Below are 22,953 nucleotides of genomic sequence, written 5' to 3'. Positions count from 1 at the left end.
ACACATTAAACCCCGCCCTCACACACACACCCCTACACACACATTAACCCCCCCCTCACACACACACAACTCTACACAGATATTAACACAACTCTACACACACACACAACTACACATACACATTAAACCCCCCCCCCACACACACACACAGAGTAAATAAGAGGCGTTGGTTGGTGGTTGAGATCCTGCTGCTGGCGGGGCTATCAGATAAAAACACAGTGAAAAACACACCATCATTACATGCTCCTTAAATGACCTCTTCCTCTCTGCCGTCACACAGCAGATCTCTGTTTTGGTTTAATAGGAAATGAAAAGTCGTCTTCAAGGGCTCTACCTTTAGGATCAAAGGAACGCTGAATATTCAACACTTATTTTCCAGAGAAGAAGAAGATTCACCAGGAAATGAGACTCGTCTATAATCTGTCACATTTAGTTCAATATATTCTGCCTATGAGATTGTAGATTTGAAGGGATTGCAAGACACACACACACACACCCACCCACACCCACCCACCCACCCACCCACCCACCCACCGTACCAGCTCTACTCCATAAAGAGCGTTATTTCATTACATTACGAGCCACCTGAATAGGTCACTGTTTTAACGTCATGTACCCATCAGTCCCATTTCTCTGAGTCTCGATTTGATTCCAAGGTGTTCAGACAAACACGATGTCAGTCTGCTGCAGGTTCAACTCCCCTTACAGTCACAGAACACATTATCACATTTCACCATCGTTCTCTTGTCCCACAACCTCAACCCACAAAGCAGTGCCTTCTGGGCTCATTAAAAATGATGTGAAAACCAGGCTGTGTGTGAGTGAATGAGTGAGTATCAGAGTCAGTGAGTGAGAGACAGAGACACAGAGAGAGACACAGAGAGAGAGAGAGAGACAGAGAGAGAGTAACCCAACCCAAAAAGGCCTGTGGTGTTGATATTATCCTCAATGAAATGATCAAATATACAGACAACAAATTCCAATTGGCTATACTAAAACTCTTTAACATCATCCTTAGCTCTGGCATCTTCCCCAATATTTGGAACCAAGGACTGATCACCCCAATCCACAAAAGTGGAGACACATTTGACCCCAATAACTACTGTGGGATATGTGTCAACAGCAACCTCTGCATTATCATTAACAGCAGACCCGTACATTTCCTCAATGAAAACAATGTACTGAGCAAATGTCCAATTGTCTTTTTACTAAATTACCGTACAACAGACCATGTATTCACCCTGCACACCCTAATTGACAACCAAACAAACCAAAACAAAGGCAAAGTCTTCTCATGCTTTGTTGATTTCAAAAAAGCCTTCGACTCAATTTGGCATGAGGGTCTGCTATACAAACTGATGGAAAGTGGTGTTGGGGGTAAAACATACGACATCATAAAATCCATGTACACAAACAATAACTGTGCGGTTAAAATTGGCAAAAAACACACACATTTCTTCACACAGGGCCGTGGGGTGAGACAAGGATGCAGCTTAAGCCCCACCCTCTTCATCATATATATCAACGAACTGGCGCGGGCACTAGAACAGTCTGCAGCACCCACCCTACTAGAATCTGAAGTCAAATGTCTGCTGTTTTCTGATGATCTGGTGCTTCTGTCCCCAACCAAGGAGGACCAACAGCAGCACCTAGATCTTCTGCACAGATTCTGTCAGACCTGGGCACTGACAGTAAATCTCAGTAAGACCAAAATAATGGTGTTCCAAAAAAGGTCCAGTCGCCAGGAACACAAAGAATATGACAATTGTAATGTCTTTATTGTTTTGAAACATATGTATGTGTAATGTTTACTGTTAATTTGTATTGTTTATTTCACTTTTGTATATTATCTACCTCACTTGCTTTGGTAAGTTTCCCATGCTAATAAAGCCCCTTGAATTGAATTGAGACAGAGAGAGATAGAAAGGAGAGAGAGAGAGAGAGAGAGAGAGAGAGAGAAAGAGAGATGGAAGGGAGAAAGAGAGAGATAGAGGAAAGAAAGAGAGGAGAGAGAGAGAGAAAGGAGAGAGAGAGGAGAGAGAGAGAAATGAGAGAGAGAAAGAGAGAGAGAGAGAGAAAGAGAGAGAGAGAGAGAGAGAGAGAGGAAAGAAAGAAATAAAGAGACAGACAGACAGACAGACAGACAGACAGACAGACAGACAGACAGACAGACAGACAGACAGACAGAGACAGAGAGATTTGAGGTTCTGAGGCTCAGTTCACCAACCCAAACAAAACAAAAATAAAAATATATCACCTACTGGAAAGACACCACAAGACTGGCAGACTATCTGACCACTGTGGCTGATAGAAAACTGAGGAAAACACTGACGAGGTCCAGACTCAGAGAGGACAGTCTGGCTATAGAGACCGGTCGTCACAGACCAACCTGGCTGCCCAGAGAGGACAGTCTGGCTGTAGAGACCGGTCGTCACAGACAAACCTGGCTGCCCAGAGAGGACAGTCTGGCTGTAGAGACCGGTCGTCACAGACCAACCTGGCTGCCCAGAGAGGACAGTCTGGCTGTAGAGACCGGTCGTCACAGACCAACCTGGCTGCCCAGAGAGGACAGTCTGGCTGTAGAGACCGGTCGTCACAGACAAACCTGGCTGCCCAGAGAGGACAGTCTGGCTGTAGAGACCGGTCGTCACAGACCAACCTGGCTGCCCAGAGAGGACAGTCTGGCTGTAGAGACCGGTCGTCACAGACAAACCTGGCTGCCCAGAGAGGACAGTCTGGCTACAGAGACCGGTCGTCACAGACCAACCTGGCTGCCCATAGAGGACAGTCTGGCTATAGAGACCGGTCGTCACAGACAAACCTGGCTGCCCATAGAGGACAGTCTGGCTATAGAGACCGGTCGTCACAGACAAACCTGGCTGCCCAGAGAGGACAGTCTGGCTATAGAGACCGGTCGTCACAGACAAACCTGGCTGCCCAGAGAGGACAGTCTGGCTATAGAGACCGGTCGTCACAGACAAACCTGGCTGCCCAGAGAGGACAGTCTGGCTATAGAGACCGGTCGTCACAGACAAACCTGGCTGCCCAGACACCCCATCTACTACACATACAATATGACCCCCCAGACACCCCATGTATTACACATACAATATGACCCCCCAGACACCCCATCTACTACACATACAATATGACCCCCCCCTCAGACACCTCATCTACTACACATACAATATGACCCCCCAGACACCCCATCTACTACACATACACTATGACCCCCCCAGACACCTCATCTAATACACATACGGTATGACCCCCCCAGACACCCCATCTACTACACATACAATATGACCCCCACAGACACCTCATCTAATACACATACGATATGACCCCCCCAGACACCTCATCTACTACACATACAATATGACCCCCCCAGACACCCCATCTACTACACATACAATATGACCCCCAGACACCTCATCTAATACACATACGATATGACCCCCCAGACACCTCATCTAATACACACACTATGACCCCCCAGACACCCCATCTACTAAACATACAATATGACCCCCAGACACCCCATCTACTACACATACAATATGACCCCCCCAGACACCCCATCTATTACACATACAATATGACCCCCAGAAACCTCATCTACTACACATACACTATGACCCCCCAGACACCTCATCTACGACAGATACACTATGACCCCCCCGCCCAGACACCTCATCTACTACACATATAACATGACCCCCCCCTCAGACACCTCATCTACTACACATATAATATGACCCCCCCAGACACCTAATTTACTACACATACAATATGACTACCCTCCCCGACATCTCATCTGCTACACATGCAATATACCCCCCCCTCAGACACCTCATCTACTACACATATAATATGACCCCCCAGACACCTCATCTACTACACATATAATATGACCCCCCCCAGACACCTAATTTACTACACATACAATATGACTACCCTCCCCGACATCTCATCTGCTACACATGCAATATACCCCCCCCCAGACACCTCATCTACTACACATATAATATGACCCCCCAGACACCTAATTTACTATACATACAATATGACCCCCCAGACATCTCATCTACTACACATACAATATAACCCCCCCAGACATCTCATCTACTACACATACAATATGACCCCCCCAGACATCTCATCTACTTCTCTGCTGTTCTACACAAGAGACCTGCTCTCTCTCTCCTAACTAGAGACAGGCTCACTGTGTTAGATGTGATCACAGGGTTGATCAGAGAGATACATGTGACGGTGCTGTAACATAAACACCTGGTATTAAACCAGCTGGTCTACCATCTACCTAACTGATCTCTCTCTCCTAACTACCCTCTCTCTCTCCTAACTACTCTCTCTCTATCTCGCCTAACTGCTCTCTCTCTCCTAACTACTCTCTCTCTCCTAACTACTCTCTCTCTCTCCCCTAACTGATATATCTATCCTAACTACTCTCTCTCTCCTAACTGATCTCTCTCTCTCTCCTAACTACTCTCTCTCTCCTAACTGATCTATCTCTCTCTCCTAACTGATATCTCTCTCCTAACTACTCTCTCTCTCTCTCCTAACTGATCTCTCTCTCCTAACTACTCTCTCTCTCTCCTAACTGATCTCTCTATCCTAACTGCTCTCTCTCTCCTAACTGATCTCTCTCCCCTAACTGATCTCTCTCTCCTAACTGATCGCTCTCTCTCCTAACTGATCTCTCTCTCCTAACTACTCTCTCCCCTAACTGATCTCTCTCTCCTAACTGATCGCTCTCTCTCCTAACTGATCTCTCTCTCCTAACTACTCTCTCTCTCTCCTAACTGATCTCTCTCTCCTAACTGATCGCTCTCTCTCCTAACTGTTATAGCTCCCTAACTACTCTCTATCTCTCCTAACTGCTCTCTCTCTCATGTTACGGAGATCAACTGCATCATATTGGGCTGATTGTGAACATTACCAACTAGCTCAGTCTCTTGATTAGAGAAGTATCATAGTGTGTAGTCATTAGAGATGTGTAGTAGTGTGTAGTCATTAGAGATGTGTAGTAGTGTGTAGTCATTATGTATGTGTAGTAGTGTGTAGTCATTATATATGTGTATTAGTGTGTAGTCATTATATATGTGTAGTAGTGTGTAGTCATTAGAGATGTGTAGTAGTATGTAGTCATTTGATATGTGTAGTAGTGTGTAGTCATTAGATATGTGTAGTAGTGTGTAGTCATTAGAGATGTGTAGTAGTGTGTAGTCATTAGATGTGTGTATTAGTGTGTAGTCATTATGTATGTGTAGTAGTGTGTAGTCATTAGAGATGTGTAGTAGTGTGTAGTCATTAGATATGTGTAGTAGTGTGTAGTCATTAGATATGTGTATATATGTCTCTCTATACTGTCCTGGCTCCTCCTCTCTATCTATACTGGCATGGCTCCTCCTCATCTCTCTCTATACTGTCCTGGCTCCTCCTCCTCTCTCTATACTGTCCTGGCTCCTCCTCCTCTCTCTATACTATCCTGGCTCCTCCTCCTCTCTCTATACTGTCCTGGCTCCTCCTCTCTCTCTATACTGGCATGGCTCCTCCTCATCTCTCTCTATACTGTCCTGGCTCCTCCTCCTCTCTCTATACTGGCATGGCTCCTCATCATCTCTCTATACTGTCCTGGCTCCTCCTCCTCTCTCTATACTGTCCTGGCTCCTCCTCCTCTCTCTCTATACTGTCCTGGCTCCTCCTCCTCTCTCTATACTGTCATGGCTCCTCCTCCTCTCTCTATACTATCATAGCTCCTCCTCTCCTCTCCTCTCTATACTGTTCTGTCTCCTTTCTCCACGAGGCTTGTGGTAGAATATAACAACACATGTGTTACATCCTGTTGTGCAACAGGCTGCCCTCCCTCAGACTGATCAATGTGCTGCTGGACCAGCTGTGTGGACTGTAGCCTTACAGCAGGTGACCATCATCATAGCGGAGAGATAGAGATCTGACCCCATTCTCAGACACGAGGCACTTCACGCTACCACAACAGTCCTGCAAGAAAGAACGAGAGAGAGAAAGATAGAGAGATAGAGATAGAAAGAGAGAGTGAGAGACAGAGAGAGGCCGAGAGAGAGAAAGAGACAGAGAGACAGAGGAAGAGACAGAGCCAAAGAGAATCAGAGATAGAGAGAGAGAGACAGAGAGGAAGAGAGAGACAGAGAGAATCAGAGAGAGAGAGAGAGAGAGACAGAGAGGAAGAGAGAGACAGAGAGAATCAGAGAGAGAGACAGAGAGAGACAGAGAGGAAGAGAGAGAGAATCAGAGAGAGAGAGAGAGACAGAGAGAGACAGAGAGGAAGAGAGAGACAGAGAGAATCAGAGAGAATCAGAGAGAGAGAGAGAGAGACAGAGGAAGAGAGAGACAGAGAGAATCAGAGAGAGAGACAGAGAGAGAGCGAGACAGAGAGAGAGAGAGAGAGAGAGAGAGCGAGAGAGACTTAATGACATTTGAAATGTCATTATTCTTTTGGAATTTCTCTGAGTGTAATGTTTATTGTTCATTTTTTATTGTTTATTTCACTTTTGTTAATGATCTATTTCACTTGCTTTGGCAATGTAATGTTAACACATGTTTCCAGGTCCCCGGCCTCCACAGTAGAGGCCACAGTGTTCAATAGGGTTTCAGTCCCCAGCCTCAACAGCAGAGACCACAGTGTTCAACAGGGTGTCAGTACCCAGAGTAGAGACCACAGTGTTCAACAGGGTGTCAGTCACCAGAGTAGAGACCACAGTGTTCAACAGGGTGTCAGTCCCCAGAGTAGAGACCACAGTGTTCAACAGGGTGTCAGTCCCCAGTCTCAACAGTAGAGACCACAGTGTTCAACAGGGTGTCAGTCCCTTCCCTGCCTTCCTGTGTGGCTCAGTCGGTAGAGCATGGCGCTTGCAACGCCAAGCGTCGTGGGTTCGATTCCCGCTGGGGCCACCCATATGTAAAAGTAGTGGCCCCAGCCGACATGTAAGTCGCTTTGGACAAAAGCGTCTGCTAAATGGGATATATATATATATATATATACCCCTTCACATAGACTGTCCTCTCTCCATCCCTTGCCTACCTACCACTTCATATAGACTGTCCTCTCTCCATCCCTCCCCTGCCTACCCCTTCATATAGACTGTCCTTTCTCCATCCCTCCCCTGCCTACCCCTTCATATAGACTGTCCTCTCTCCATCCCTCCCCTGCCTACCCCTTCATATAGACTGTCCTCTCTCCATCCCTCCCCTGCCTACCCCTTCATATAGACTGTCCTCTCTCCATCCCTTCATATAGACTGTCCTCTCTCTCCATCCCATCTCTGCCTACCCCTTCATATAGACTTGTCCTCTCCATCCCTTCCCCTTCATATAGACTTGTCCTCTCTCCATCCCTTCCCATCATATAGACTGTCCTCTCCATCTCTTCCCTACCTACCTCTTCATATAGACTTGTCCTCTCTCCATCCCTTCCCTGCCTACCCCTTCATATAGACTGTCCTCTCTCTCCATCCCATCTCTGCCTACCTCTTCATATAGACTCTCCTCTCTCCATCCCTTCCCTGCCTACCCCTTCATATAGACTGTCCTCTCTCTCCATCCCTTCCCTGCCTACCCCTTCATATAGACTGTCCTCTCTCTCCATCCCTTCCCTGCCTACCCCTTCATATAGACTGTCATCTCTCTCTAAATGCTGTGCTAAACACCCCTCTGGTTCTCTGACTGTCTCTGGAATTTAATGCTGTGCTAAACGCCCCTCTGGTTCTCTGACTGTCTCTGGGCTTTAATGCTGTGCCAAACGCCCCTCTGGTTCTCTGACTGTCTCTGGAATTTAATGCTGTGCTAAACGCCCCTCTGGTTCTCTGACTGTCTCTGGGCTTTAATGCTGTGCTAAACGCCCCTCTGGTTCTCTGACTGTCTCTGGGCTTTAATGCTGTGCTAAACGCCCCTCTGGTTCTCTGACAGTCTCTGGGCTTTAATGCTGTGCTAAACGCCCCTCTAGTTCTCTGACTGTCTCTGGGCTTTAATGCTGTGCTAAACGCCCCTCTGGTTCTCTGACTGTCTCTGGGTTTTAATGCTGTGCTAAATGCCCCTCTGGTTCTCTGACTGTCTCTGGGCTTTATCTCTGACTGTCTCTGGGTTTTAATGCTGTGCTAAACGCCCCTCTGGTTCTCTGACTGTCTCTGGGCTTTAATGCTGTGCTAAACGCCCCTCTGGTTCTCTGACTGTCTCTGGGCTTTAATGCTGTGCTAAACGCCCCTCTGGTTCTCTGACTGTCTCTGGGCTTTAATGCTGTGCTAAATGCCCCTCTGGTTCTCTGACTGTCTCTGGGCTTTAATGCTGTGCTGAACGCCCCTCTGGTTCTCTGACTGTCACTGAGCTTTAATGCTGTGCTGAACGCCCCTCTGGTTCTCTGACTGTCTCTGAGCTTTAATGCTGTGCTAAACGTCCCTCTGGTTCTCTGACTGTCTCTGGGCTTGAATGCTGTGCTAAACGTCCCTCTGGTTCTCTGACTGTCTCTGGGCTTGAATGCTGTGCTAAACGCCCCTCTGGTTATCTGACTGTCTCTGGGTTTTAATGCTGTGCTAAACGCCCCTCTGGTTCTCTGACTGTCTCTGGGCTTTAATGCTGTGCTAAACGCCCCTCTGGTTCTCTGACTGTCTCTGGGTTTTAATGCTGTGCTAAACGCCCCTCTGGTTCTCTGACTGTCTCTGGGCTTTAATGCTGTGCTAAACGTCCCTCTGGTTCTCTGACTGTCTCTGGGCTTTAATGCTGTGCTAAACGCCCCTCTGGTTCTCTGACTGTCTCTGGGCTTTAATGCTGTGCTAAACGCCCCTCTGGTTCTCTGACTGTCACTGGGTTTTAATGCTGTGCTAAACGCCCCTCTGGTTCTCTGACTGTCTCTGGGCTTTAATGCTGTGCTAAACGCCCCTCTGGTTCTCTGACTGTCTCTGGGCTTTAATGCTGTGCTAAACGTCCCTCTGGTTCTCTGACTGTCTCTGGGCTTTAATGCTGTGCTAAACGTCCCTCTGGTTCTCTGACTGTCTCTGGGCTTTAATGCTGTGCTAAACGCCCCTCTGGTTCTCTGACTGTCTCTGGGCTTTAATGCTGTGCTAAACGCCCCTCTGGTTCTCTGACTGTCACTGGGTTTTAATGCTGTGCTAAACGCCCCTCTGGTTATCTGACTGTCTCTGGGCTTTAATGATGTGCTAAACGCCCCTCTGGTTCTCTGACTGTCTCTGGGCTTTAATGCTGTGCTAAACGCCCCTCTGGTTATCTGACTGTCTCTGGGTTTTAATGCTGTGCTAAACGCCCCTCTGGTTGTCTGACTGTCTCTGGGCTTTAATGATGTGCTAAACGCCCCTCTGGTTATCTGACTGTCTCTGGGTTTTAATGCTGTGCTAAACGCCCCTCTGGTTATCTGACTGTCTCTGGGTTTTAATGCTGTGCTAAACGCCCCTCTGGTTCTCTGACTGTCTCTGGGCTTTAATGCTGTGCTAAACGCCTTCCTTACTGAAGGCGTCAATACACCACAGGATCACAGAGCTCTTCACAGCCCAAATCACCCTGCAATTTCCTACCCTTTTCCCCCTGTCACTCCACCATCGCAGGAGCGAGACCGACCGTTCAGAAAAAAAAAGATTAAAAAAAAAGAAAATGTCAAACAGGAAGCACTAGGCTTTGTAAAGATATATTTTCATGTCTCGGAGAGAGACAGAAAGTAGATCCATTAAAGGTGAAATGTACTCAAAAAATATATATATAATAATGTCAAAATGAAATGCCCATGAGACCAATCTGGATCTAACAGCACCAATCACCAAAATGGCGACGCTTCGTCGTCGGCGTTGGTATTTTCCGGATGTGTCAGAAGTAACCGACTTGAGTGGCTTAGAAGAGGGCACTTGGCATTTTCCTCGCCGAATCAAAACCATTTACTTTTTTCCGTCCAATCACAGGCGACGTAATATCTGAAGTATCTGAGAAAGGGAGAAAAAAAGGCCCCAAACCAGACAGATCTGCCCTTCAGCTGGTTGGAAGAACACAACAGATGGTACTTTATAAAGACTGGAGCTACTGGTTCACTGAACTCTAGTTCAATCATTCTCACACATATTATACAGACTGACTACTGGAGCTACTGGTTCACTGAACTCTAGTTCAATCATTCACACACATATTATACAGACTGACTACTGGAGCTACTGGTTCACTGAACTCTAGTTCAATCATTCTCACACATATTATACAGACTGACAACTGGAGCTACTGGTTCACTGAACTCTAGTTCAATCATTCTCACACATATTATACAGACTGACTACTGGAGCTACTGGTTCACTGAACTCTAGTTCAATCATTCTCACACATATATTATAAAGACTGACTACTGGAGCTACTGGTTCACTGAACTCTAGTTCAATCATTCACACACATATTATACAGACTGACTACTGGAGCTACTGGTTCACTGAACTCTAGTTCAATCATTCACACACATATTGAACTGTATAAAGAGAGAGAACAACAACAACAAATTAACAAGTTCATCTGCTGAAGGTACAAACCCATCGCTAGGCGGACAAATCCATCGCTAGGTGGACGAACCCATCGCTAAGCGGACGAACCCATCGCTAGGCAGACAAACCCATCGTTAGGCGGACGAATCGATCGCTAGGCAGATGAACCCATCGCTAGGCAGAGGAACCCATCGCTAGGCAGAGGAACCCATCGCTAGGTGGACAAACCCATCGTTAGGCAGACGAACCCATCGCTAGGCAGACAAACCCATCGTTAGGCGGACAAATTGATCGCTAGGCAGAGGAACCCATCGCTAGGCAGAGGAACCCATCGCTAGGTGGACGACCCATCGTTAGGCAGACGAACCCATCGCAAGGCGGACAAACCCATCGCTAGGCGGACAAACCCATCGCTAGGCGGACAAACCCATCGCTAGGCGGACAAACCCATCGCTAGGTGGACAAACCCATCGCTAGGCGGACAAACCCATCTCTAGGCGGACAAACCCATCGCTAGGCGGACAAACCCATCGCGAAGCAGACAAACCCATCGCGAAGCAGACAAACCCATAGCGAGGCAGACAAACCCATCGCGAAGCAGACAAACCCATCGCTAGGCAGATAAACCCATCGCTAGGCGGACAAACCCATCGCTAGGCGGACAAACCCATCGCTCGGTGGACAAACCCATCGCTAGGCAGACAAACCCATCTCTAGGCGGACAAACCCATCGCTAGGTGGACAAACCCATCGCAAAGCAGACAAACCCATCGCGAAGCAAACAAACCCATCGCGAAGCAGACAAACCCATCGCGAAGCAGACAAACCCATCGCTAGGCAGACAAACCCATCGCTAGGCAGACAAACCTATCGCGAGGCAGACAAACCCATCGCGAGGCAGACAAACCCATCGCGAGGCAGACAAACCCATCGCTAGGCAGACATACCCATCGCTAGGCAGACAAACCCATCGCGAGGCAGACAAACCCATCGCTAGGCAGACAAACCCATCGTTAGGCAGAGGAACCCATCGCTAGGCGGACGAACCCATCGTTAGGCGGACGAACCCATCGCTAGACAGACATACCCATCGCTAGGCAGAGGAACACATCGCAAGGCAGACAAACTCATCGCTAGGCGGACAAACCCATCGCTAGGCGGACAAACCCATCGCTAGGCGGACAAACCCATCGCTAGGCGGACAAACCGTGGCCTATACATATGGGGACCACATTACAGCCTCAATGAACCCCCCAGCCAATCAAAACAGCTCGTCACAGTACCTCCACCCTGTCACTAGTGTGGCACATCCCCGGGATCACAGACACTAACACACACACACTGTCAGACATACACACACACTCATACACTAACACACACACTGTCAGACATACACACACACTCATACACTAACACACACACACACACTGTCAGACCTACACACACACTCATACACTAACACACACACTGTCAGACCTACACACACACTCATACACTAACACACACACTGTCAGACTTACACACACACTCATACACTAACACACACACACACAGCGTCAGACATATACACACACTCATACACTAACACACACAAACAGACAAACACACACACACACACACACAGTGTCAGACATATACACACACTAACACACCCCCCCTCCGTTGTTGGACAACTGATGTCACTGCTGGTGTCACCTTGTAAAGGTCACCTGCAGTCACCAGTCACCTGCAGTCACCTTGTAAAGGAACTCAGAAACGCAGCGTCTGGGGGTCCAATAACGAACATCTAAATATGTATACCGTAACAGTCAACACACGGGGACGGTACCTCTAGGTGCTCCAGGATGTACGGAGGGTTGGTCATGCCCAGTCTCAGCATGGCTCCTTCGGGAATTTCTTCCACTAGTCTCCATAGCAGAGTGGGCAGGTCTGTCCCAATATCCTTCCCATAAGCCCCGGTGTCCTCACTGGTCAGCCAGATCTCACAGACACCCTCTGGGGAGGGAGGGGTTGGGGGAGAGGGTGGGGGGGGAGGGGGTAGGGGGTAGGGGGAGAGGGAGGGGGAGAGAGAGGGAGGGCAAGTCAGTTAACCAGGCAAGTCAGTTAAGAACAAATTCTTATTTTCAATGACGGCCTAGGAACAGTGGGTTAACTGCCTGTTCAGGGGCAGAACGACAGATTTGTACCTTGTCAGCTCGGGGATTTGAACTTGCAACCTTCCGGTTACTAGCCCAACGCTCTAACCACTAGGCTACCCTTGGCTACCCTGTCTATAATAACAATATTGGGTCTATAATAACAACATTGGGTCTATAATAACAACATTGGGTCTACAATAACAACATTGGGTCTACAATAACAACATTGGGTCTACAATAACAACATTGGGTCTATAATAACAACATTGGGTCTATAATAACAACATTGGGTCTATAATAACAATATTGGGTCTATAATAACAACATTGGGTCTATAATAACAACATTGGGTCTACAATAACAACATTGGGTCTACAATAACAACATTGGGTCTATAATAACAACATTGGGTCTACAATAACAACATTGGGTCTATAATAACAACATTGGGTCTACAATAACAACATTGGGTCTATAATAACAACATTGGGTCTATAATAACAATATTGGGTCTATAATAACAATATTGGGTCTACAATAACAACATTGGGTCTACAATAACAACATTGGGTCTATAATAACAACATTGGGTCTACAATAACAACATTGGGTCTATAATAACAACATTGGGTCTACAATAACAACATTGGGTCTATAATAACAACATTGGGTCTACAATAACAACATTGGGTCTACAATAACAACATTGGGTCTATAATAACAACATTGGGTCTACAATAACAACATTGGGTCTATAATAACAACATTGGGTCTACAATAACAACATTGGGTCTATAATAACAACATTGGGTCTACCACAAGAACCTTGGGTCTACAATACCAATCTTCTTTCTCAGAATGTGCAGTGAAGAACACTGGAGAACCTCTGTAGAGACCAGTTGACCTAGACGTTGAATCCCACACCGGCATTGAGGCCAGGTCTGAGACTGTGAATCTGCCTCTTTGATACAGTGACTTTTTAAAAGTCATTTCATAACCTTGGATTCAGTCATGTTATTTTTTGGCAGAGGGCTTCAGCGAGCGGTTTCGAGTTTGGCGAACAATGAAGGGAGCCTCCTCGTCCCGTGTCTCACTGAGTAGGATAAGCAAGACAGACAATTTGACTTACATTTACATTACATTTAAGTCATTTAGCAGACGCTCTTATCCAGAGCGACTTACAAATTGGTGAATTCACCTTCTGACATCCAGTGGAACAGCCACTTTACAATAGTGCATCTAAATCATTTAAGGGGGGGAGAGAAGGATTGCTTTATCCTATCCTAGGTATTCCTTGAAGAGGTGGGGTTTCAGGTGTCTCCGGAAGGTGGTGATTGACTCCGCTGTCCTGGCGTCGTGAGGGAGTTTGTTCCACCATTGGGGGGCCAGAGCAGCGAACAGTTTTGACTGGAAAATAGTTTCTGTACGGGCATATCAGATCCTTGCCTATAGCATCGGATAACTTGTAAAAAAAACCCACAGCCAAACAATCTGAATATCATAACAGCTTCAACAGGGGTACATCAGTAACCCAGCCTCCCAATGGGAGTGCTCATAGCAAGGCAATAGAGGGTAAACTAGTCAAAACAACATAATATATATATAATTAACCTGTATGAACTGAAGAGAGGACTCCATCGTTAACCACGGCAAAGAAAACAGGGTGTGTGTCAGGCTGACATTTCCATCACCTGCATGTGGTTAAATGAGATTAACGCTGTGTTACTGTGACCTGCTTCCTCTACGTTCTTTCCACAGCAGCCCCATTACAACCCATCTAACAGGAAGGCTTGATGTCGTACATGTTGGAGGCTGATTTTCAGAAATACATTCCCACAAAAACAAACCTGTAAACGCACACGAGATCTCACAAGGGAAGGACAAGGGAGAAGCAGAGAGAGGGATGGAAACAGGGCCGGTGTGGAAAGAGACAGGGAAAGAGAGGGCTCTCTGGGTTTAGAGCAGCAGGGTGGAGAGGACTGGAGGGTGTGTCCCTGAACAAGCAGGGCGGGAGAGGTGGAAACATGGGGGGGGGGTGCAGGCAAGCAGTGGGTGCAGACAATCATGACGAGGGGTGCAGCTGAGTGCTTTGCATAACCCTTTCCAAACAAAACATCAGGCTGGAGCTGTAACATAGGCTGCTGGCCCATTGACGGGGTGGGAGGGCAGGAGAGGGCTGGAGCAGGGAGGCAGGCTGCTGGCCCAGTGACGGGGTGGGAGGACAGGAGAGGGCTGGAGCAGGGAGGCAGGCTGCTGGCCCAGTGACGGGGTGGGAGGACAGGAGAGGGCTGGAGCAGGGAAGCAGGCTGCTGGCCCAGGAACAGAGGGTCGAGGGCAGGAGAACCTACGCTCCAGGAGAAGCTAAACTACCCAGTACGTAGTGAAGCTGGCCTACGCTCCAGGAGAAGCTAAACTACCCAGTACGTAGTGAAGCTGGCCTACGCTCCAGGAGAAGTACAACTACCCAGTACGTAGTGAAGCTGGCCTACGCTCCAGGAGAAGCTAAACTACCCAGTACGTAGTGAAGCTGGCCTACGCTCCAGGAGAAGCTAAACTACCCAGTATGTAGTGAAGCTGGCCTACGCTCCAGGAGAAGTACAACTACCCAGTACGTAGTGAAGTAGTACCCAGTACTTAGCCAAATATGTATCCTGTTCCACTGTGGATGTGAGAGGTGCTGTAAAGAGGAACATCATGTTCCACTGTAGATGTGAGTGGTGCTGTAAAGAGGAACATCATGTTCCACTGTGGATGTGAGTGGTGCTGTAGAGGGAACATCATGTTCCACTGTGGATGTGAGTGGTGCTGTAGAGGAACACCCTGTACCACTGTGGATGTGAGTGGTGCTGTAGAGGAACATCATGTTCCACTGTGGATGTGAGTGGTGCTGTAGAGGGAACATCATGTTCCACTGTGGATGTGAGTGGTGCTGTAGAGGGAACATCATGTTCCACTGTGGATGTGAGTGGTGCTGTAGAGGGAACACCCTGTTCCACTGTGGATGTGAGTGGTGCTGTAGAGGGAACACCCTGTTCCACTGTGGATGTGAGTGGTGCTGTAGAGGAACACCCTGTACCACTGTGGATGTGAGTGGTGCTGTAGAGGGAACATCATGTTCCCCTGTGGATGTGAGTGGTGCTGTAGAGGGAACATTCTGTTCCCCTGTGGATGTGAGTGGTGCTGTAGAGGGAACATTCTGTTCCCCTGTGGATGTGAGTGGTGCTGTAGAGGGAACATCATGTTCCACTGTGGATGTGAGTGGTGCTGTAGAGGGAACACCCTGTACCCCTGTGGATGTGAGTGGTGCTGTAGAGGAACATCATGTTCCACTGTGGTGCTGTAGAGGGAACATCATGTTCCACTGTGGTGCTGTAGAGGGAACATCATGTTCCACTGTGGATGTGAGTGGTGCTGTAGAGGAACATCGTGTTCCACTGTGGTGCTGTAGAGGGAACACCATGTTCCACTGTGGATGTGAGTGGTGCTGTAGAGGAACACCCTGTACCACTGTGGATGTGAGTGGTGCTGTAGAGGGAACATCATGTTCCACTGTGGATGTGAGTGGTGCTGTAGAGGAACACCCTGTACCACTGTGGATGTGAGTGGTGCTGTAGAGGGAACATCATGTTCCACTGTGGATGTGAGTGGTGCTGTAGAGGGAACATCATGTTCCACTGTGGATGTGAGTGGTGCTGTAGAGGAACATCATGTTCCACTGTGGTGCTGTAGAGGAACATCATGTTCCACTGTGGATGTGAGTGGTGCTGTAGAGGAACATCGTGTTCCACTGTGGTGCTGTAGAGGGAACACCATGTTCCACTGTGGATGTGAGTGGTGCTGTAGAGGAACACCCTGTACCACTGTGGATGTGAGTGGTGCTGTAGAGGGAACATCATGTTCCCCTGTGGATGTGAGTGGTGCTGTAGAGGAACACCCTGTTCCACTGTGGATGTGAGTGGTGCTGTAGAGGGAACACCATGTTCCACTGTGGATGTGAGTGGTGCTGTAGAGGGAACATCATGTTCCACTGTGGATGTGAGTGGTGCTGTAGAGGGAACACCCTGTACCACTGTGGATGTGAGTGGTGCTGTAGAGGGACACCCTGTACCCCTGTGGATGTGAGTGGTGCTGTAGAGGGAACACTCTGTACCACTGTGGATGTGAGTGGTGCTGTAGAGGGAACACCCTGTACCACTGTGGATGTGAGTGGTGCTGTAGAGGGAACACCCTGTACCCCTGTGGATGTGAGTGGTGCTGTAAAGAGGAACACCTTGTACCCCTGTGGATGTGAGTGGTGCTGTAAAGAGGGACATCCGGGCCACGTTTATCTCTCTGCCTTAACGTAGAGGAGGATGAAGAATCGACAGTAGCTCTGAACAGCCTGTCAGCTCCCATCCATTCAACTCATTAGGGAGGTTTGTGTAAAACAGTGAAATCACATTAAACGATACACGGCGTAACTACACTCAACTAAATTAATATTTCAAGAGCTTCGCCAAAATAAAGCTAAATTGTTAATTGCCTTTTGAAAGCCTCACCAAAAGCTAACATTTAATTTGGCCTCTCAAGCCCTCGTGTAAATGATTAATTCTGTCTTCATATATTTTAAAGCAGTGTTTACCGTCTCTGAACACAGAGAACCAAGCTCCCTACTCCGCTCTAAGGACTCTACAGCTGTCAAGTGGAGCAACCAGGACAGGGTGACCCCAGGGTGTTCATGTACCAGGACAGGGTGACCCCAGGGTGTTAACGTACCAGGACATGGTAACCTCAGGGTGAGGTGTTTATGTACCAGGACAGGGTGACCCCAGGGTGTTAACGTACCAGGACATGGTAACCTCAGGGTGAGGTGTTTATGTACCAGGACAGGGTGACCCCAGGGTGTTAATGTACCAGGACATGGTAACCCCAGGGTGTTCATGTACCAGGACAGGGTGACCCCAGGGTGTTCATGTACCAGGACAGGGTGACCCCAGGGTGTTCATGTACCAGGACAGGGTAACCCCAGGGTGTTAATGTACCAGGACAGGGTGACCCCATGGTGTTAATGTACCAGGACAGGGTGACCCCAGGGTGTTCATGTACCAGGACAGGGTGACCCCAGGGTGTTCATGTACCAGGACAGGGTGACCCCAGGGTGTTCATGTACCAGGACAGGGTGACCCCAGGGTGTTCATGTACCAGGACATGGTAACCTCAGGGTGAGGTGTTTATGTACCAGGACAGTGTAACCCCAGGGTGTTTATGTACCAGGACAGTGTAACCCCAGGGTGTTTATGTACCAGTACATGGTAACCCCAGGGTGTTCATGTACCAGGACAGGGTGAGGTGTTCATGTACCAGGACAGGGTGACCCCAGGGTGAGGTTTTTATGTATATATATCAGGGGTCTCTCTCTCTCTCTCTCTCTCTCTCTCTCTCTCTCTCTCTCTCTCTCTCTCTCTCTCTCTCTCTCTCTCTCTCTCTCTCTCTCTCTCTCTCTCTCTCTCTCTCTCTCTCTCTCTCTCTCTCTCTATATATATATATATATATATATATATATATATATATATATATATATATATATATCCGTAATGTTAAATAAAGAGCCCAGTCACTAGCCACCACTGAGCTCTGGCCCGGGGGTTATATATATATATATAAATCTCAGGGGTAAGCTTAGCGAGCGTCTCGGGAGGGAGGGAGCCCTATGCTAAAGACGTTCAGCTCCATTACTGCTGGACGGAGTAATTAAAGATGACCCTATTCTCACTCACACACACACACACACTCAAGGTTCATAACCCCGGATAGCTGGAGCCCGGGCCAGAGCTCAGTGGTGGCTAGTGACTGGGCTCTTTATTTAACATTACGGATTAGCATGCTAAAGAACAGGCAGAGAGCAGAGATGCTAATAAGGGCTAAGAAGTGATTGTGTTTAACACAGATATTTATGTCCCATATCTTAATTATCTGTTTCGCGACACACACACACACACACACACACACACACACACACTTTTCATTTCATTTGACATAATATCCCCCCGGGGTTACTTCCCCCAATCTGCATGATAAACATTGTGTTACCGCGGGCGATCGTCCCTCTGATATTGATGTTTATTCATGCTCAGATTACAGCAGCGATGTCTCCAGGCTCTTCTATTCTCTGTTTCGTTTCTCCATATACAGCTATAGCTCAGTGGTCTAATATGGATTACATCTACATAGACTCAGTGGTCTAATCTACATAGACTCAGTGTTCTAATCTGGATTACATCTACATAGACTCAGTGGTCTAATCTACATAGACTCAGTGTTCTAATCTGGATTACATCTACATAGACTCAGTGATCTAATTTGCATAGACTCAGTGATCTAATCTGGATTACATTTACCTAGGCTCAGTGATCTAATCTGGATTACATTTACCTAAGCTCAGTGGTCTAATCTGGATTACATCTACATTGGCTCAGTGGTCTAATCTGGATTACATCTACATAGGCTCAGTGGTCTAATCTACATAGACTCAGTGTTCTAATCTGGATTACATCTACATAGACTCAGTGATCTAATTTGCATAGACTCAGTGATCTAATCTGGATTACATTTACCTAGGCTCAGTGATCTAATCTGGATTACATTTACCTAGGCTCAGTGATCTAATCTACATATGCTCAGTGTTCTAATCTGGATTACATTTACCTAGGCTCTGTGATCTAATCTGGATTACATCTACATAGGCTAAGTGATCTAATCTGGATTACATTTACCTAGGCTCAGTGATCTAATCTACATAGGCTCAGTGATCTAATCTACCTAGGCTCAGTGATCTAATCTACATATGCTCAGTGTTCTAATCTGGATTACATCTACATAGGCTAAGTGATCTAATCTGGATTACATTTACCTAGGCTCAGTGATCTAATCTACATATGCTCAGTGTTCTAATCTGGATTACATTTACCTAGGCTCTGTGATCTAATCTGGATTACATCTACATAGGCTAAGTGATCTAATCTGGATTACATTTACCTAGGCTCAGTGATCTAATCTACATAGGCTCAGTGGTCTAATCTGGATTACATCTACATAGGCTCTGTGATCTAATCTGGATTACATCTACATAGGCTCAGTGATTGAATCTGGATTACATTTACCTAGGCTCAGTGATATAATCTACATAGGCTCAGTGGTCTAATCTGGATTACATCTACATAGGCTCTGTGATCTAATCTGGATTACATTTACCTAGGCTCTGTGATCTAATCTGGATTACATCTACATAGGCTCAGTGATTGAATCTGGATTACATTTACATAGGCTCAGTGGTCTAATCTGGATGACATTTACCTAGGCTCAGTGATCTAATCTACATAGACTCAGTGTTCTAATCTGGATTACATCTACATGGGCTCAGTGGTCTAATCTGGATTACATTTACCAAGGCTCAGTGATCTAATCTACATAGACTCAGTGATCTAATCTGGATTACATTTACCTAGGCTCTGTGATCTAATCTGGATTACATTTACCTAGGCACCAGTAAGCATCTCTTATTACTCCTGGAGACTGTTAACTCTCTGTCTAGACATCCTGAAAGGTTTGGTTAAATCAACCAACCCAACCATCTTCCATCTATTTCTACTTCCTGAAACACACTGGACAGTAAATGTATTGGAAACCTACCATCTCTCTGAACCCCCGAGAGCATTATGACTGTCAATAACTTCGCGTCATTTATAGCATGTTACTCTACAGCCACTGTGCTTATCAACGACAAACTCTGACATGCTCTCCCCGTATGTGGGATGACAGCGCTGTGAGCCTAAAGGGTTCATCGTAAACGCCGTTAATTATGTAATCTCGCTACTAAAAATGCACAAAAAAGGTAGAAACTAAAGCAGAAGCCAACTGTCAACTGGCTTTGACGTGAAACCACTTCAAAGCATCTAATCCCTTCATCCAACGCCGTCTCCACGACACTACCTTCCCTTCCTCCAAACTACCCACCCCACCCCCTCTTTTACACTCAGTGGATGTATGTTACCTAAATAACTGTGTAAACACTAAAACAAACTTGAATTCCCAATCGAAAAGATGAATAAACATGTACATAATCTTATCTTCTGGAAGAGAAATATCTACTTTACATTTAATCAACTTTTCATCGTATCGATGTGAGACTGACTAGTGACGAGGGAGACTAGAAATAAGCACAAAGACACAGTCTCATAAATACGGGTGAACACTGACAGTCTCATAGATACGGGTGAACGCTGACACAGTCTCATAGATACAGGTGAACACTGACAGTCTCATAGATACAGGTGAACGCTGACACAGTCTCATAGATACAGGTGAACACTGACAGTCTCATAGATACAGGTGAACGCTGACACAGTCTCATAGATACGGGTGAATGCTGACACAGTCTCATAGATACGGGTGAACGTTGACAGTCTCATAGATACAGGTGAACGCTGACACAGTCTCATAGATACGGGTGAACGCTGACACAGTCTCATAGATACGGGTGAACGTTGACAGTCTCATAGATACAGGTGAACGTTGACACAGTCTCATAGATACGGGTGAATGCTGACACAGTCTCATAGATACGGGTGAACGCTGACAGTCTCATAGATACGGGTGAACGTTGACAGTCTCATAGATACGGGTGAATGCTGACACAGTCTCATAGATACGGGTGAATGCTGACAGTCTCATAGATACGGGTGAACTTTGACACAGTCTCATAGATACGGGTGAATGCTGACACAGTCTCATAGATACGGGTGAACGCTGACAGTCTCATAGATACGGGTGAACGTTGACAGTCTCATAGATACGGGTGAATGCTGACACAGTCTCATAGATACGGGTGAATGCTGACAGTCTCATAGATACGGGTGAACTTTGACACAGTCTCATAGATACGGGTGAATGCTGACACAGTCTCATAGATATGGGTAAACGTTGACAGTCTCATAGATACGGGTGAACGCTGACAGTCTCATAGATACGGGTGAACGTTGACACAGTCTCATAGATACGGGTGAACGCTGACAGTCTCATAGATACGGGTGAACGTTGACAGTCTCATAGATACGGGTGAACGCTGACAGTCTCATAGATACGGGTGAACGCTGACAGTCTCATAGATACGGGTGAATGCTGACACAGTCTCATAGATAAGGGTGAACGTTGACACAGTCTCATAGATACAGGTGAATGCTGACACAGTCTCATAGATACGGGTGAATGCTGACACAGTCTCATAGATACAGGTGAATGCTGACACAGTCTCATAGATACAGGTGAACGCTGACAGTCTCATAGATACAGGTGAACGCTGACAGTCTCATAGATACGGGTGAACGTTGACACAGTATCATATATACGGGTGAACGTTGACACAGTCTCATAGATACGGGTGAACGTTGACACAGTCTCATAGATACAGGTGAATGCTGACAGTCTCATAGATACAGGTGAACGTTGACAGTCTCATAGATACGGGTGAACGTTGACACAATCTCATAGATACGGGTGAACGCTGACAGTCTCAGATACAGGTGAACGTTGACAGTCTCATAGATACGGGTGAATGCTGACACAGTCTCATAGATATGGGTGAACGCTGACACAGTCTCATAGATACAGGTGAATGCTGACACAGTCTCATAGATACAGGTGAATGTTGACACAGCCTCATAGATACGGGTGAATGCTGACACAGTCTCATAGATAAGGGTGAACGTTGACACAGTCTCATAGATACAGGTGAATGCTGACACAGTCTCATAGATACAGGTGAATGCTGACACAGTCTCATATATAAGGGTGAATGCTGACACAGTCTCATAGATACAGGTGAATGCTGACACAGTCTCATAGATACGGGTGAACGCTGACACAGTCTCATAGATACAGGTGAATGCTGACACAGTCTCATAGATACAGGTGAACGCTGACAGTCTCATAGATACAGGTGAACGCTGACAGTCTCATAGATACGGGTGAACGTTGACACAGTCTCATATATACGGGTGAACGTTGACAGTCTCATAGATACGGGTGAACGTTGACACAGTCTCATAGATATGGGTGAATGTTGACAGTCTCATAGATATGGGTGAACGTTGACAGTCTCATAGATACAGGTGAACGCTGACAGTCTCATAGATACAGGTGAACGTTGACAGTCTCATAGATACGGGTGAACGTTGACACAATCTCATAGATACGGGTGAACGCTGACAGTCTCAGATACAGGTGAACGTTGACACAGTCTCATAGATACAGGTGAACGC

The 22,953-nt window shown here is 46.8% G+C and overlaps 1 protein-coding gene across 1 annotated transcript in view; it reads right to left on the bottom strand.

The window, feature by feature from the left end:
* The window catches only part of LOC135519856 (threonylcarbamoyladenosine tRNA methylthiotransferase-like), a 528,096-nt gene that overhangs the window by 206,983 nt on the left and 298,160 nt on the right, over positions 1 to 22,953 (bottom strand). Inside the window, exon 8 of the mRNA XM_064945063.1 lies at positions 12,349 to 12,515. Within this exon, the coding sequence (XP_064801135.1) occupies positions 12,349 to 12,515 (167 nt within the window). The remainder of the gene's footprint in view (positions 1 to 12,348; positions 12,516 to 22,953) is intronic.

Source organism: Oncorhynchus masou, chromosome 29 (assembly GCF_036934945.1).
Source record: "Oncorhynchus masou masou isolate Uvic2021 chromosome 29, UVic_Omas_1.1, whole genome shotgun sequence".
NCBI lineage: Eukaryota > Metazoa > Chordata > Actinopteri > Salmoniformes > Salmonidae > Oncorhynchus > Oncorhynchus masou.
The sequence above is the reverse complement of the archived record's forward strand: the minus strand, read 5'-3'. Positions and strand labels throughout refer to the sequence as shown.